General features: G+C 39.5%; 1 protein-coding gene and 1 long non-coding RNA gene across 2 annotated transcripts in view; one reads left to right on the top strand and one right to left on the bottom strand.

Annotated features, from left to right (window-relative positions):
• The first annotated feature begins 6,868 nt into the window (after positions 1–6,868).
• LOC121039332 (uncharacterized) overlaps positions 6,869–17,136 on the top strand; it is a 17,992-nt gene continuing 7,724 nt past the window's right edge. Inside the window, exon 1 of the long non-coding RNA XR_005794714.1 lies at positions 6,869–6,945. This is a non-coding gene — a long non-coding RNA (uncharacterized LOC121039332). The remainder of the gene's footprint in view (positions 6,946–17,136) is intronic.
• AQP11 (aquaporin 11) overlaps positions 11,489–17,136 on the bottom strand; it is a 21,137-nt gene continuing 15,489 nt past the window's right edge. The window contains exon 3 of the mRNA XM_040489454.1: positions 11,489–11,856. Coding sequence (XP_040345388.1) covers positions 11,777–11,856 — 80 coding nt within the window. The 3' untranslated portion in view covers positions 11,489–11,776. The remainder of the gene's footprint in view (positions 11,857–17,136) is intronic.

The raw sequence follows: 17,136 nt of genomic DNA, 5'->3' as shown, positions 1-17,136 counted from the left end.
ACATTATACATATAACTATGCATATAATTTTCTTAACTACCTTATGAGGTACAGGTGCTTTTTTTTTTTAATTTTTTTTTCAACTTTTTTTTTTTTTTATTTTTGGGACAGAGAGAGACAGAGCATGAACGGGGGAGGGGCAGAGAGAGAGGGAGACACAGAATCGGAAACAGGCTCCAGGCTCTGAGCCATCAGCCCAGAGCCCGACGCGGGGCTCGAACTCACGGACCGCGAGATTGTGACCTGGCTGAAGTCGGACGCTTAACCGACTGCGCCACCCAGGCGCCCCAGAGGTACAGGTGCTTTTATTATCCCACTTAAAAAAATTTTTTTTTTTACATTTATTTATTTTTGAGAGACAGAGACAGAGCACAAGTGGGGGAGGGACAGAGATAGAAGGAGACACAGAATCCGAAGCAGGTTCCAGGCTCTGAGCTGTCAGCACAGAGCGTGATGTGGGGCTCGAACTCATGAACTGTGAGATCATGACCTGAGCTGAAGTCGGACGCTTAACCGACTGAGCCACCCAGGCGCCCCTTATTATCCCACTTTAAATTTTTTTTTTTTCAGCGTTTATTCATTTTTTGGTAGAAACAGAGCACGAGTGGGGGAGGGGGAGAGAGAGAGGGAGACACAGAATCCAAAGCAAGCTCCAGGCTCTGAACTGTCAGCACAGAGCCCAACGCGCAGCTTGAACTCAGGGACTGTGAGATCATGACCTGAGCTGAAGTCGGATGCTTAACCGACTGAGCCACCCAGGTGCCCCTGTTATCCCACTTTAGAGATGAGGAAGCTACAGAGAAGTAAAATAGGTAAAGTCATAGATAGTGAGCTGTGATTTTTTTGTTTAATTTTAGAGAGAGAGAGCATGAGTGGAAGAGGGGCAGAGAGAGAGAGAGAGAGAGAGGGAAAATCTTAAGCAGGCTCCATGCTTAGTGCAGAGCCCAATGTGGGGCTTGATCCCATGACCATGAGATCATGACCTGATCCAAAATCAGGAGTTGGATGCTTAACTGACTGAGCCACCCAGGTGCCATGTGAACTGTGTTTTTGAAGCCTGTGCTCCATAACACTGTAGAACCTTCCCATCTGCCAGCAGTTGAAAGGAAGCAAGTTCTCTCTTCACTGCAGGATTTTAAATGTTAAAATTTCAGTGGACAGCACAGGAAGTTCCCAGATTTCTCTGCTGGCAATCTCAGCAGCACTCATAATTCTATCCTAGACATTTATGTCTTCTTCAGTAAACGGGGTATTCTCATGGTCTAATCTTAGAAATTCTATTTGAGTCCTTTTTTGAAGTCATACTTAACAAACTTATACTCGTGACTTTCAGTGAAGCAATAAAGTGCTCTGATAATAAATATATCAAAATGTCAAGGAGATTCTGTGCACTGTTTCCTATAGGCACTGCTGTGGTCAGCATAATGCAGTCATCTAAGATGTAGAAGACCAAGCATCTAGTTCTGGCTTGGCAGATAAGGTATTTAAACCTCTCTGGACCTATTTCCTCATCTGTAAAATGAGGGGATTACATTAAGTGACTTTCAAAGATTCAGCTGTAATAACATTCTGTAATATTACTCAGTTGCTCCCATAGCTTTGAGAAAATAGAAGGTGAAAAAAAAAAAAGATCAGGTCAGACTTCTTAAAAATGAAATTCATAATGATCAGTAAACCAACATTTCTTGATTCTGTTTGAACTTAATTTCAGTGTTACTGGGATTGTTTGCTTCCTATTTCTTGATGTAGAGGAAGTTTAAAGAAAAGCCATGGACATTTTCCCCTGTAATGTGAATCATCCAAAATATCCATTAAAGCTAGTGTTTATAGTCATCTGTTCTAAATTCTGTCGTTTAAAAAATGTATTCATAGGGGTGCCTGGCTGACTCAGTTAGTAGTATGTAACTCTTGATCTTGGGGTTGTAAGTTTGAACCCATGCTGGGTGTAGAGATTAATTTTAAAAAATCTTTAAAAAAAAAAATTAAAAATGTATTCATTAAAATGATCCCAGTGAGTTTTCTCCTCCCACAGATCAGTTTGTCAGATATTGATACTTTTCATATAAGCTTATTTATTTATGTTTTTAAAGTTTATTTTTGAGAGTGAGCATGTGAGTGAGCAGGGGACGGGCAGAGAGAGAGGGGGAGAGAGGATCTGAAGCAGGCTCTGTGCTGACAGCAGACAGCCTGATGCAGGGCTTGAACTCATGAACCATGAGATCATGACCTGAGCCAAAGTCAGATTCTCAACTGACTAACCCCCAGGCACCCCCAAATAAGCTTATTAATCTTTGTACATTATGTATTTTGAGGTCTTGTTAGGATTTCTGTCAGTATTGGTAAAGATGAGAGATTATGCACAGATGATCATGGTTATATAGCCCTTTACTTTTAGAAGAAGACAGGGTATACTTTAAGAAGAACAATTCGGGCATCTGGGTGGCTCAGTCAGTTAAGTGTCCAATTTCGGCTCAGGTTGTGATCCTGCAGTTTGTGGATTCGAGCCTCAGATCGGGCTCTGTATTGACAGCTCAAAGCCTGGAGCCTGCTTTGGATTCTGTCTCCTTCTCTCTCTGCCTCTCCCCCACTCACACTCTCTCTCATAAAAATATTAAAATAATAAAAAAAGAACAATTACTCATTGTTCAGAGAAATACTAGATTTTTTAGATAGAATTTTTATTTATCTGCATGGTTTTAGATAGTATCCTTATTACTATTTATATAGCTAATTCTCATGCATCTCCTGTTTTAAAAGTGTTTCTAGAATGGATGAATCTATATCTGGCACCCATCCTCTTTGGCTAATACATAGTAATTCTAAGCAGATCTCTTATGAGGATTCCAATAGAATTATTAACTATTCTTTTTTTTTTTTTAATTTTTTTTTAATGTTTATTTATTTTTGGGACAGAGAGAGACAGAGCATGAACGGGGGAGGGGCAGAGAGAGAGGGAGACACAGAATCGGAAACAGGCTCCAGGCTCTGAGCCATCAGCCCAGAGCCTGACGCGGGGCTTGAACTCACGGACCGCGAGATTGTGACCTGGCTGAAGTCGGACGCCTAACCGACTGCGCCACCCAGGCGCCCCGAATTATTAACTATTCTTGACAAAGGAGCTGAAACTGAAACTGAAACATTTTCACTAGATCTCACTCTGCTCATATATACATAAGTAAAACCAATATGTAATGGTGGGGGGGAATGTCATAATTGCAGATGAGAAGTCAGTCCCAAAACTTTTGGGAGAACAGTGAACCTAGTCAGAATTTTTGTTAATAATATAATTCTAGGAAGATAAAATAGGGGCACCTGCCTGGCTCAGTAGGTAGAGCATGTGACTCTCGTCCTCAGGGTTGTGAGTTGGAGCTGCACGTTGGGTGTAGAGATTACTTGAAAATAAAATCTTAAAAAAAGAAGATAAAAATAGAGATATATAACCAGGGATAAGAAAGCTAAATGAAAGTGTATGGAGGCTAATTTTTAAGACTTTTTAAAATTATTATTTTGAAGATTATATGAATCACTAATACACTTAGAACAAAAGTACCTAGAAAATGGCTCAGAAAATGTTAAGTATTACACAATAGTAGTAATTCATTCTTTTCATAACAGAAAGAAGAAATAGATGCAGTGTTAACTCACCTCTTAGGATATATCTGAGAAGTCTGAAATTGAAACATCCTCTGAGCAATTAAAATAGATGTGATGAAATTTATTCATTTTCCTGACCTCTTGGCCTTCAGTGCAAGTCTCTATCCCTGCTCTACAAACAGGTCCAATGTACTTGAGCATCTAGTTTCTAGGCATGCAACAGGATAGAAAAGGAAAAAAGGCGTGGTTGCATCAGGCATATCAGTAGCAGCAGTAAATAGCTGACAGAATTATGAAGAAAAGCAAATACAGGTTTACCCAAAAATACAGCAGACCAAGCCTTCATGGTATATAGTGCAAGTAGGATAGTGTAGCAATTTATGTTCATAAAAGTGCGACTAAAAATTATTAGCATTAATTCTAGTTGTAAGTAGATCCAATTCTGGCTAATTTAAGCAGAAAAAAGTCTTTTGGAACACTATCTGGTAGCTCACAAGATGGACAGGAAAACGGAAATAAACCAGGCTCATAAAAAGATTAGCAACCAGGAGTGGCCTATGTAAGACGCTATGATTCTTCTGTTGCTTTTAGACTGATTTTTTTAATTGATCCCGTGCCTTTTGAGTCACCACAGAGTCCTGATTGGCAGGGACTGTGTGTTGCCAGGGGCAGAAAACAGGAGTATCTGGCCCCTTCAGCTTCTGCAGTGGGAGGGCACTTCCTTTACGCGGGTACTCACAGTGGTGGATTACCCCAAATAGAAAGGATACTCAGATGCTTGCTTGCAAGAAACTTATAGCTGTCTGCTGCAACCGTAAATCTTCAAAACAAATAACAAAAATAAGTTGAGACTGTACATAATAAAAGATTTTTTATAAAAACTGATGGTCACACTATTTGTCAAAATTAAAAGTGGAAATATTGTTTGACCCAGAAACTCCATTTAAAGGAATTTATTCTATAAATTTGCACATTAGGGAAAGTCATATATGTAAAGATAATAATTGCAACTCTACTTCATTTTTTTAATTTTTTAAAGTTTATTTTGAGAGAGAGATAGCAGGAGTGGGGAGGGGCAGGGAGACAGAGAGAGAGAGAGAGAGAGAGAGAGAGAGAGAGAGAGTCCTAAGCAGGCTCCACCCTCTCAGCACAGAGCCCAATGTGGGGCTTGAACTCATGAAACCGTGACATCATGACCTGAGCCAAAACCAACGGTTGGATGCTTAATTAACTGAGCCACCCAGGCGCCCCCATTGCAACTTTATTTGTGAAAGCAAAAGACCAAGGACAACCTCATTGTCCATAATTAGGCCTGGGTCAATTACTTACATCTGTATAATGGAAAACTGTACTCCTCAAAAAGAATTAGGTAGATCTTTATATACCAATACTAGATAAACTCACAGATACATTAAATGAAAAAAATGAAGATACTTCTATAAGAGAAAAAGGGCTGGAGGTTACAGTGGAGATATATCATCGCGTGCTTAGGTGTACACAAAATATCCCTGAAAGAGAAGTGGGGGCCGGGATAGGAGGGGGACTCAGGTCTTTAACCATTTCTAGGTGGAATTGCGTCTCCCCAAAAACATGTTGGAGTCCTAACCCCCACCCAGTATGTTAGAATGTGACCTTATTTGGAGTTAAGTCTTTACACAGGTAAGTGGAGTTAAAGTGAAATCATTAGGATGGGCCCCAATCTTACATAGCTGGTGTCCTTATCAGAAGGGAGAATTTGGACACAGACAGACATGGGCAGGGGGAGGCCATGTGAAGATAGAGGATTATAGTGATGCATCTACAAGCCAAGGAGCACCTTAGGCTACCAGAAACTAGGAGAGCGGCCTGGAACAGATCCTTCCCAAGTGCATTTAGAGGGAGCATGGCCCTAGTGACACATTAATCTTGGACTTCTGGCTTCCAAAACTGTGAGACAAAAATTTCTGTTGTTCTAAGCCACTCAGTTTGTGGAACTTTGTTATGGTCATACTAGAAAACTAACACATCCCCCATGGTCATTTTTTTTGTTTTGTTTTGTTTTGTTTACCTGAGGAATAGCAAGCTGGCTATATATAAATCAGTTTAGAGTTTCAAAGAATTAAAAATTTATAATTATCACTCATTGTGTAAATGAACAACTCTGCAGTTGAAGCAGGTAAAGGAAAAGTTGGTTATCACTACCTAATTTTATAAATAACCTGGGTTCTGAAATATGTTTGGTATAGTAAAAGGTTAATGTAACATAACAAATATTCACATGCAGCTAAGAAATAAAATTATACAAGTACAGTTGAAGATTTCTGTATTCCCCTGATCTCCCTTCCTCCCCTTCAGAAGTAACCACTGTTCCAAATTTGGCATTTGTCATAACTATGTATGTGTTTGCATTTTTGCTCCACATGTATGTAGCATCTAAACACTGTGTGATATTGGGTTGTATGTTTTTAAACGTTCATTATTTGAATCCTTGTGCTGCTTTTCCTACTTAGCACACAAAAATTTTATCCAAGTTGATACAGGCAGCTCTGTAGCACAGTTCATCCATTTTCTTGATGGGCATTTAAGGTCCCAGTTACTCATTATGAAAGCAGTGCTGCAGCAGAAATCCTCGTGCACGCCTCATGCACACGTGTGCATTTCTCTATTGCGGTACCTTTCCAACTTCCCGTTATGCCTACAATAATACATTTCCCACCAGACCCACAAACATTGATTTCTACTAATCCCAGAAATGGAAATTTCATTAAAAACACAGTTCTTAACTTTGCTAGATGTTGCTAACCTCTTCTCCAAAACAGTTGGGGCAATTTACACTGCCATGTTAGGGAATAAAATTTATTAGTTATATCCTCACCAGCTTTTAATATATCCAGACTTAATTTTCTGCCAGTCTCACGAATTTGAAAGTAAGGTTTCATCGTGATTGTAGTTTCCATGTTCCTGATTACTAGTGAGACTGAACACCTTCCTATTGTGTACATTGGACTTTTCATATTTTTTGCCCAATTTTTAAGTTTTTTTCCTTACTGATCTGTTCTTTATATATTCTAGATATTAATCTCCTATTCTGTGATGTGTTTTCATTTTGTTTACTATGTCTTTTTATTTTTTTTTATTTTTTATTATTTTTTTTTTAATTTTTTTTCAACGTTTTTATTTATTTTTGGGACAGAGAGAGACAGAGCATGAACGGGGGAGGGGCAGAGAGAGAGGGAGACACAGAATCGGAAACAGGCTCCAGGCTCCGAGCCATCAGCCCAGAGCCCGACGCGGGGCTCGAACTCACGGACCGCGAGATCGTGACCTGGCTGAAGTCAGACACTTAACCGACTGCGCCACCCAGGCGCCCCTGTTTACTATGTCTTTTAAAAGTCAGAAGTTGTGGAATCCTGTATGCTTTTACAAGGAAAATGATTCATTATGTAGGATGGTATACAGTTGTTCTAGCTCTAGCATTCATTTAGTACAGCTTTGCTACAGTGTAGTTTTCAATAACTAGTTCACAGAAAATTGCTAAATAGGGCAGTGATGTCAGTAGTCAAACTTACTTCATATGTAATTTTTCCTAAAACATTAATGTTTTGCACCCCAAGTTACCTGTAATTTTGTGAGTTAATTAGAGGAAGACATGTCTTTAGGTCTAAAATAGGAAGCGGTGGCATGATTTGATTTATAGGATCACTCAACCATTAGAAATAGGAAGTTATTGGGGCACCTGTCTGGCTTAGTCAGTAGAGCGTGCAACTCTTGATCTCAGAGTTTAGGTTTGAGCCTCACGTTGAGTGTAGAGATTTCTTTAAAAAATTAAAATGTTTAAAAAAAACAACAGGAAGTTATTGGAGTAATCTGGACAAAAGTAAGTAAATGGAGGCTTGTACTAAACTGTGCTAGTAGACCATAATGCAAAGTAGGAAAGCCTACATACCCTAGAGAAACATTGTGTAGAGGGACATGTACAAGAAGCATTGCTTTAGGGATGTCTGGGTGGCCCAGCCGGTTGAGAGTCCGATTCTTGATTTTGGCTCAGATTCATGAATTCGAGCCCCACTTCAGGCTGTGTGCTGATGGTGTGGAGCCTATTGGGATTCTCTCTCCCCTTCTCTCTCTGTCCTTACCCCACTTGCACTCTGTCTCTCTCAAAATAAACTTAAAAATTGTTTTTATTTTATTTTTTTTAATGTTTATTTTTGAGAGAGACAGAGACAATGCGAGTGGGTTAGGGGCAGAGAGAGAGGGAGACACAGAAGCAGAAGCAGGCTCCAGGCTCTGAGCTATCAGCACAGAGCCCAATGCAGGGCTCGAACTCACAAGCTGTGAGATAGTGACCTGAGCCAAAGTCGGACGCTCAACCGACTGAGCCACCCAGGCACCCCTTAAAAAAATGTTTTTAAAAATAGAATGGAGAGGCGCCTGGGTGGCTCAGTTAGTTAAGTGTCTGACTCTTGATCTCGGCTCAGGTCATGATCTCACAGTTTGTGAGTTCGAGCCCCACATAGGGCTCTGTGCTGACAGTGCAGAGCCTGCTTGGGATTCTCTCCCTTTCTCACTGCCCCTCCTCCACTTGTGTGTGTGTGTACTCTCTCTCTCTCAAAATAAACAAACATAAAAATAAAAGAATGGATATGCTATGCAGTTGGTTTTTTAAAATATTTATTTATTTTGATAGAAACCGAGCACAAGCAGGGTAGACAGGGAGAGAGGATCCCAAGCAGGCTCTGTGCTAACAGCACAGGCTGAGTCACCCAGGTGCTCCGTGCAGTTTGAATTAGCTAAAGCTGCATGTATCAGCTTGAATTATCAGACAACTAAGTAGAGATACCAAATATATGGATGGATAGGAGTCTGGAGTCGGGAAAGTTGTACAAGCTGATGATAGAAATTTGGCATTCATTAGGATATAGTTGCTATAAAGCTACAATACTGGGGGGGGGGGGTGCCTGGATGGCCCAGTTGGTTAAGCATCCAACCCTTGATTTTGGCTCAGGTCATGATCTCATGGTTCGTGGGTTTGAGACCTGCGTCAGGCTCCTCACTGACCACATGGAGTCTGCTTGGGATTCTTTCTCTCCTCCTCTCACTCTGGCCCTTCCCTGCCTACGTGCTGTCTAAGATAAATAAACTTAAAAAAATTTTTTTAAATCATTTATTAAAAAAGCTACAAGACTGGAAGAAATTACCAAGAGAATAACTATAAATAGAAAAGAGCTCTGAGGACTAACTCCTGGGAAACTATCATTTAGTTTGGGGAGAGGAGGAAATAACAGAAGAAATTGAGAAGGCAGTGATTTTCTGGAAATGAAGTATTTTCAGGAGGATACAATCAGTTTTATCAAATGCTGCCGGTAAGTAATAAGGACAAGAACTTGCTTTATCAGCATGGAAGTCATTGATGGGCTTGGCAAGCATGGTGGAGGTGAAGCCCTGATTAGAGTGCTTCAGGGCACATCTGCCTATCTAACTCTTCTTGTGCCCGCATGTGCTTACCTTTTCTCCTGCTACTGTACATGATCTAGCTTTGCTTCTAGCTGAGACCAACCACAGAGTTGTGCACTTGATTCTGTCTTCACTAACCTATTAAGAACTGTGGACCTGGGAAATCTCCCCTTCCTCTCCTACATCATCAAATACTTTCTGCTGCATCATTCCCCTCAGAATATACACATGCCAAGATCTTTCCCATCTTAAAAAACGATTCTTTCTTGACCTAATTTCCCCCTTCCACTACCGCCCACATTTTCTTCTCTTTACGGCAAACCTCTGAAAGAATTGTCCTACTGCTGCATCTTTTTTTTTTTTTTTTTTTTCTAGTTCATGTTCAGGTGCAGGCAAGGAATAAGCAGACCGCTGGGTTTAATCAAATTGTGGTTAAGCCATGTGAATATAATGAGACAAAAGAACAAGGGAGTTAAGATTCTCTGCAAGTGTGTAATTTAAGCTGTTTTAGGAGAAGGGGGATACGTGAGAGGGGTGAGAGATGTGGAAAGGTGGTGGTGTTAGTGGAGACGGGTTCTCCATGGAGGTCAAAGGATCAGTGCAAATGAGGTGCCAGAGTGAGTAAGCTAGAAGGAGGGGTTAGAGGTTTGAGATCCTGCAAGAGTGAGTTACTGGTAAAGACAAGCTGAAGTTTATGAACAAAGTTGTAGCTGAGGCAAAACAGAAGGAAAAAAATCATTGAAAAGCTTTTCAAGTCCAACCAATGAACTGAGAGGCCAGGACACTGGAACGGTCATCTTTGTGGGTATTGAAATCCCCAAGAGCTAGAACTGGAATGGCGGTAGAGGGCGAGAGTGAGACAGGAACTAGGCCCTTAAAGGAACGGCATGGCCAGGGGGCGGGGAAGGGGGAGGATGTTGAGGGCATTCTGGGGCAGATGACTGCATGAAGAAGTACCCAGGTGGCAAATGGCACGGCCCGATGACAGGATTTTAATGGAGGGAGCAGAGGAAAACAGATGGGAAGCAGCAATGAGGAGAGAGGAGTCTTCCACCTCCAGACCCAGTGTCAGAGGCGGTGTAGAGGAAACTGCTGCTATTTGAGAGGCCACAGTCTCAGACCCAAATTCTGACGAGTTTAGAGGGCTGGGTGTTTTCACAAATTAATACTACTCACGAAACAGTAACTGAAACACAGTTTCATGTTTGGAAGACATAGGGAGTGGCAGAGGGATCATTTTAAAGGGAACAACCTTTATTTTGTGTTGCCATGATAGGACTCAGGCCTAGTATTGCCAGATCTTTTGGGTTTTTCAAGAAGCCAGAACTGGAGTTTCACGTGAACAAGACTAAAATACTAGCTTTTTATTTATTTTAAAACACTGTGCAGACCAAATAAAACTGTGTTTAGCCATTGTAACAGTTTCATGAATTCTGCTTTTTAAAAGAGAAACTACTATGGTATTTTAAGTTCATGAGTCAAAGTCCATGATCCTCAAACTCGCTGCCTTGCCAGGTAGCCTGAGCCGTTCAGTCCTGTCTGCAGGTGTAAAGAGAGTGACTATCTACAAGCTGATCACGAAACAGCACTTACATTACCTGGCAATTTATCAGTTGCTTAATTATTACTCAAACAGATCTGATCTCACCCCATATTTTTTTACTTTCAATTCTAACCCTGATAATGGAATTTCCTATGAAGAGAAATGCACTTACCCTTATTTATGGCCTGAACTTTTAAGGAAAAGGAGACCTCATACAATAAAAGAAAGCTAATGGAAGAAAACTTACAGGCTGTTTAAACCTAACAAAACAAAAACTAATTAATTCCTAAATAAATTTTAAAGATTTGAAAGATTATAATAAAGTTTTAAAGATTATAAAATCTTTAATGTTGCTTCAAAATCTTCAATTTTTCTTTAAGTCATAATGATGACTGAGAAAATTTTTTGTATTGAAATAGAAGTCTTTTTGACCTCAGTCAGGACAGCAAACCCCTCTGGACTTAGTTTCCTTATCTGTAAAGTGGAGATTAAAAATACATGCCCTACCTACTACATAAGGTAGCTGTTAGGATCAAATGAGAATGTGAAAAGCTTACCTCCTGCCTTTTGTGAGTGCTTTGTTTATTCTCTTCAAGAATAACAACCTGCCTAAAGCTAGTGAGATTGTCTATTTAGAGAAAATATTTTAGATTAGAATATATTTAAAATTTAGGAAACCCCTTGAGTGTGAGTGGATATATAATCTACTTCCCCAAGCAACTTTCCTGTTGATAGGTGACACTGCTGATGGCATCACTGTGTGAGGTAGTGGCTGAAAAGTACCCTTTCTGGGTCTGTAAGCATGACTGGTCATACATTGGTTAAAAATCCTGTTCATTCAGATGATACTTGGTACACACACTTTCTGTGGTCCTACCATCACTTCCCTTCCCTTCTTCCCCTCTGCTTTTTTTTTTCCCCATCAAAATTAATTATCACTTGAGATTTATATTTCATGTAATGCCTTTTCTAGCAGCATTTAATACACACTCAAAAGAACAAGTCTTAACTGAGAAACACAGGATCTCTCCTTTTCACAGTAATTTTTTCTTTCAGTTCCAGTGATGAAAACTACAAGGCAGCTTCCTCAGAGGAAGCTAAACATTGATGAGTCCAGTGCAGCCAGGATGTTGAATATGAGGTGATAAAATCTTTATCACCTCCAGCTTGACTGTCCTGTAACTTAGTCTGAGTCTTTTGGAATAGTTATTCGTTTTTATTAAATGTATGGTTGTTATACAGCCATGGAAGGAAAAAGTTGAACATCAAAATCATCAACAATATACCTGAAAGACAAAATAGAGTAAAATAAAAATAATCTATAAGGAAGTTCATAATCACTCAGTGGCTATAATTTAAGATTATATACATAGAGATTTGGAAAGCTATGTTTAAAAGAGTTAGCTGCATCAATTCTACATGAAACATGTAGATATTTTTTTATTTTTTTATTTGTGTGTGTGTGTGTGTTCAAGAACACTTTTTTAAAAATTTTTATTTAAACCCAAGTTAGTTAACATATAGTGTAATAATGTTTTCAGGAACAGAATTTAGTGATTTAGTACTTACATATAACACCCAGTGCTCATCTGAACAAGTACCCTCCTTAATCCCCATCACCCAAAACCAGTAGATATTTTTTAATCTAACATTCTCACATTATTTTTCTTCAACCATGAATCCTTAAAAAGTGTGTATTCGGCAAAACTAGAAGGATCTAAACAATGAATTGAAAGGATAAATAGGAGTGCCTGGGTAGCACAGTCCATTGAGCATCCAACTCTTCATTTTGGCTCAGGCCATGATTCCAGGATCGTGGGATCGAGCCCTGTGTCAGGCTCAGCGTGGAGCCTGCTCAAGATTCTCTCTCTCCCTCTGCCCCTCCCTCCCCTGCTTTCTTTCTCTTTTGGTGGGGGGGGGGGGATGGTGGGGTAGGGAGAATAAAAGGATAAATAGAAAGATCTGGAGTTCTAGTTCTCGCTCTATTACTGACCTCCTGAGTTAGAAACTCTGGACTTGAGTCTCCATTTGCTCTTCTCTAAAATGGCAACACTGTGTCCCCTCCATGCCCCAGACATGTACTGGGAGAACAGAGCAACTGAAAGTGCTCAGTTTTCATTTAGAATGCTCAAACATGACTTTCTCCTTCTTTTTTCATCAGTCACAATATTAATAGCTACTAGAGCTCTAACAAGCACAAAACAGAAAATTTAAGTGCTGAAATTTTACACCTTAAATATAAAATATGTTTTAAGGGGCGCCTGGGTGGCTCAGTCAGTTAAGCGTCCGACTTCAGCTCAGGTCACGGTCTCATGGTCCGTGAGTTCGAGACCCGTGTCGGGCTCTGGGCTGATGGCTCAGAGCCTGGAGCCTGCTTCCGATTCTGTGTCTCCCTCTCTCTCTGCCCCTCCCCCGTTCATGCTCTGTCTCTGTCTCAAAAATAAATAAACGTTAAAAAAAAATTTACAATTTAAAATGTTTTAAAAAGTCATATATTAGTAAATCTTTATTTTTGAGGCCACACCAGGCAAATCTAGCAGGTGGCTATTGGTTGATTTTCCATAGGGAATAGGGCTGGAGGAGATAGTCACAGGGCTCACATCACTGTCTTGAAAGGGAAGTCTGCAATAATTAATGTTTTTATCATAACATATTTAGGCTTAAAGCTCTGAATTAGCTTAAAGTCAGATTATGAATGAGTTCTGTCACATGCACATTGATATTATTTTAGTCCTGTTTGATCAAAACAGGAAACCTTAGGTTTAACTAGCATATGGATAGCTTAATATACTGTTGAAAAATGAGTCTGTTTTGCGACCAAAGGCTTTAAATGGAAAAAAAAAAAATCCATATGTTAATTGACCTACAAAATTTGACATTTTCTTTATGAAATCAAAGCTAGATTGTTATATTTAAACCTTTTTCCAAAATGTAATTTCAGTTTCATAGCAAATAGAATTTGCTAATTTTCATTTTATGGAATGTGTAAACTAGAGAATTCTATATGCATTATTATTGTCACATTTCTAATATATATATATATATTTTTTTTTTAGTATTTATTTTGAGAAAGAGAACACGCAAGCAAGCAGGGGAGGGGCAGAAAGAGAGGGAGACCGAGGATGGAAGCAGGTTCCATGCTGACAGCAGGGAGCCCCATGCAGGGCTTGATGCAGGGCTTGAACCCACGAACCACAAGATCATGACCTGAGCCAAAGTTGGACGCTTAACCAACTAAGCCACCCAGGCACCCCAAACATTTCTAATATTTTAAATTAATTTTGGGAAGATGGCAAGAGCCATTAGAGGAATTATAAGTACCTCTGCTGTGAAGAAAAACAAAGAGTATGGCTTCCAAGAATAGTTTGCTCCCTGCTTGGTCAAGAATGGAAAGCTATCTTGGGATGACTCTCTTCCGTCTCAATAGCATTGCCTAATGTGGCTTTAACAGGGTTTTGTTTGTCTTGATGCCTCATCTCTTAGCTGTTTGAAGGCCTCTCTTAAAATGACAATTTCTTATTTTTCCCATCCTTCTTATAGTTTGTGACCTTATTTCATTTGGTGCCATTTTTTGCAATGGAATGTAACTTCAATGAATGACAGAATTTATTTTTTTTTAATTTTTTTTTTTAACGTTTATTTTTGAGACAGAGAGAGACAGAGCATGAATGGGGGAGGGTCAGAGAGAGGGAGACACAGAATCGGAAACAGGCTCCAGGCTCTGAGCTGTCAGCACAGAGCCCGATGCGGGGCTTGAATTCACTGACCGTGAGATCATGACCTGAGCCGAAGTCAGGCACTTAACCATTGAGCCACCCAGGCGCCCCAATGAATGACAGAATTTAACAGTGAGCTGGAATTCAGTATTCTAAAAACTGTAATTTATTCACATATATCTCTTATCCACATCTATTGAAGGATTCTTGTATTGCTCTTCATTCCTAAACTTCTTAAAGAAGCATAGGAACATACTTCTTCAAACAAAAAGCTGTAACAAATTTCAGTTAAGTCTATTTAGAAAAAAGCTAGGAGATCCATAGGCCAACAAAGAATCTTTGTGTATTTTCAACAAGCCAATTAGGGCTAGCTAGAGAGAATTGCTAAAAAGTTTAATCCCAATTTCTTTTTATAAGATCTTTTTTAAGTTTATTTATTTATTTTGAGAGAGAGAGAGAGAGAGAGAGAGAGAGAGACCGCCAGGGAGAGGCAGAGGGAGAGGGAGCGAAAATCCCAAGCAGGCTCCGCGCTGTCAGTGCAGAGCCCCATGTGGGGCTTGAATCCATGAACTAAGATCATGACGTGAGCCGAAATCAAGAGTCAGACGCTTAAACGACTGAGTCACCCAGGTGCCCCCCAATGCCATTTTTGAAAGATTCCTTGAATAGGAAGAAAGAAATGAATAAAAGTGTTTTTTCTTTGGGTGTTTGGATATTTGGAGGGATAAGTGGTTCCATAAAATGTTTTGGTAATGGCTATAAGTAATGTTACCTTCCTGTTTGGACTATGCTAACATGAACAGAATGTAGTCTTTCCCCACTCTATTACTCTCTGGTCTGTACACTTTCTAAAGCGTCCAAAGTGACTGTTCCTTTTTGTCTATCATGAGATTTTTTTCTAGCATATTCTTCCAGGAAGAAGTTATTAAGTGATTTAGGCTGGAAAACATTGATTAAAGAAAAAAAACATTGGATGCCTGGCTGACTTAGTGGGGTGTGACTCTCAATCTTGAGGTTGTGAGTTCAAGCCCCATGTTGGGCATAGAGATTACTTAAAAAAAGAAGAAAGAGAGAGAGAGAGGGAGAGAGGGAGAAAGGAAGGGAAGAAGGGAAGGAAGGAGGGAGGGAAAAAAGTCATGGCCATTTTACAGAAAATGTCATTACTTCTGATTTTTTTTTCCTTTTATTTACTTTTATTTTTGTTCCTTTTTTTTTTTATTTAAAAAAAATTTTTTTTTCAACGTTTATTTATTTTTGGGACAGAGAGAGACAGAGCATGAACAGGGGAGGGGCAGAGAGAGAGAGAGGGAGACACAGAATCGGAAACAGGCTCCAGGCTCTGAGCCATCAGCCCAGAGCCCGACGCGGGGCTTGAACTCACGGACCGCGAGATCGTGACCTGGCTGAAGTCGGACGCTTAACCGACTGCGCCACCCAGGCGCCCCTATTTTTGTTCCTTTTAAAAATTATTTTGGAAAGCACTACTTTTTAGTATTCTTTCAAGTAATGGATGAAATAATTCTTTAGTCATAGGCCTACTGTTAACATAGTAGTTGGAGCACAATAACAAATATATAACATTAATAATACATGTGGGTTGTAAATATGACATTTTAAGAGAATATTTCCAAACAAAAACTATCAGTAGACCTATCCAATTAGTGACCTTTATAGCTTCATGAACTTCAATGACCTTTTTAATTTTTTGAAATCAAGAGTAGAGAAAATTTTAAAGAAGTTACTGGAAAACATGAGCAATCTGCAGAACTGAACAACAGCTGCCATTGTTAGCACTTTAAAATACAGATTTTCTCTGGCATTTTTCATGTTTAGGTTGTTTAGGTCCACAAATACCATGACTGAGCATAACAGGCACTAACTGTGAAATAAAAGCATGGAAGGTGAACAGGAGGAGTCAGGTGTGACGGCTAGTCAAACCTATTATGCCAATGTTCCCATCTAGATATACCCAACTTTCTTTCTTTCTTTCTTTCTTTCTTTCTTTCTTTCTTTCTTTCTTTCTTTCTTTTGACAGAAATGAGCAATAAGAAACAAAAACTGCTGTGGACAAAAAGGATGAAATAATAAAGACCAGGCATCCTCACATTCATTTATAGTTACAATTTATAATCAGGCTTAAGAGAGATGATGAAACAAAATCAAGAAATGCTGATAACTTATACACCTGTTTTATATATGTTTTTTATATATCTTACATATCTGTTTTTATATATCTGTTTTATATAACTGATCCAGATAGTAATAACAGGAATACAATTTGTGGATAATTTTAAAACTATATTTATTACAGGTATCCATTGTTTCATGAGATGCTCTTCTGCAAAATGAGTCAAATTTGGAAAAAAAAATTCCTTTAGCACGAAAGAAAGGCGTTTTTTGTTGTTGTTGTTGTTGTTTGTTTTTTTTAAGTAATCTCTACATCCAGTGTGGGGCTCGAACTCACAATCCCAAGATCAAGAGTTGCATGTTTTACAGACCGAACCAGCCAGGCACTCTTGAAAAATTATTTAAAAAAACAAAACAGGGGCGCCTGGGTGGCGCAGTCGGTTAAGCGTCCGACTTCAGCCAGGTCAGATCTCGCGGTCCATGAGTTCGAGCCCCGCGTCGGGCTCTGGGCTGATGGCTCAGAGCCTGGAGCCTGTTTCTGATTCTGTGTCTCCCTCTCTCTCTGCCCCTCCCCCGTTCATGCTCTGTCTCTCTCTGTCCCCAAAAAAATAAACGTTAAAAAGAAAAAAATTTAAAAAAAAATAAAAAAAACAAAAAAAAATTTTTTTTAACATTTTTTATTTATTTTTGGGACAGAGAGAGACAGAGCATGAACAGGGGAGG

This window comes from Herpailurus yagouaroundi, unplaced genomic scaffold (assembly GCF_014898765.1).
Source record: "Herpailurus yagouaroundi ecotype Mexico unplaced genomic scaffold, PumYag 180, whole genome shotgun sequence".
Taxonomy (NCBI): domain Eukaryota; kingdom Metazoa; phylum Chordata; class Mammalia; order Carnivora; family Felidae; genus Herpailurus; species Herpailurus yagouaroundi.
This window is presented reverse-complemented; position numbering and strand designations above follow the sequence as displayed.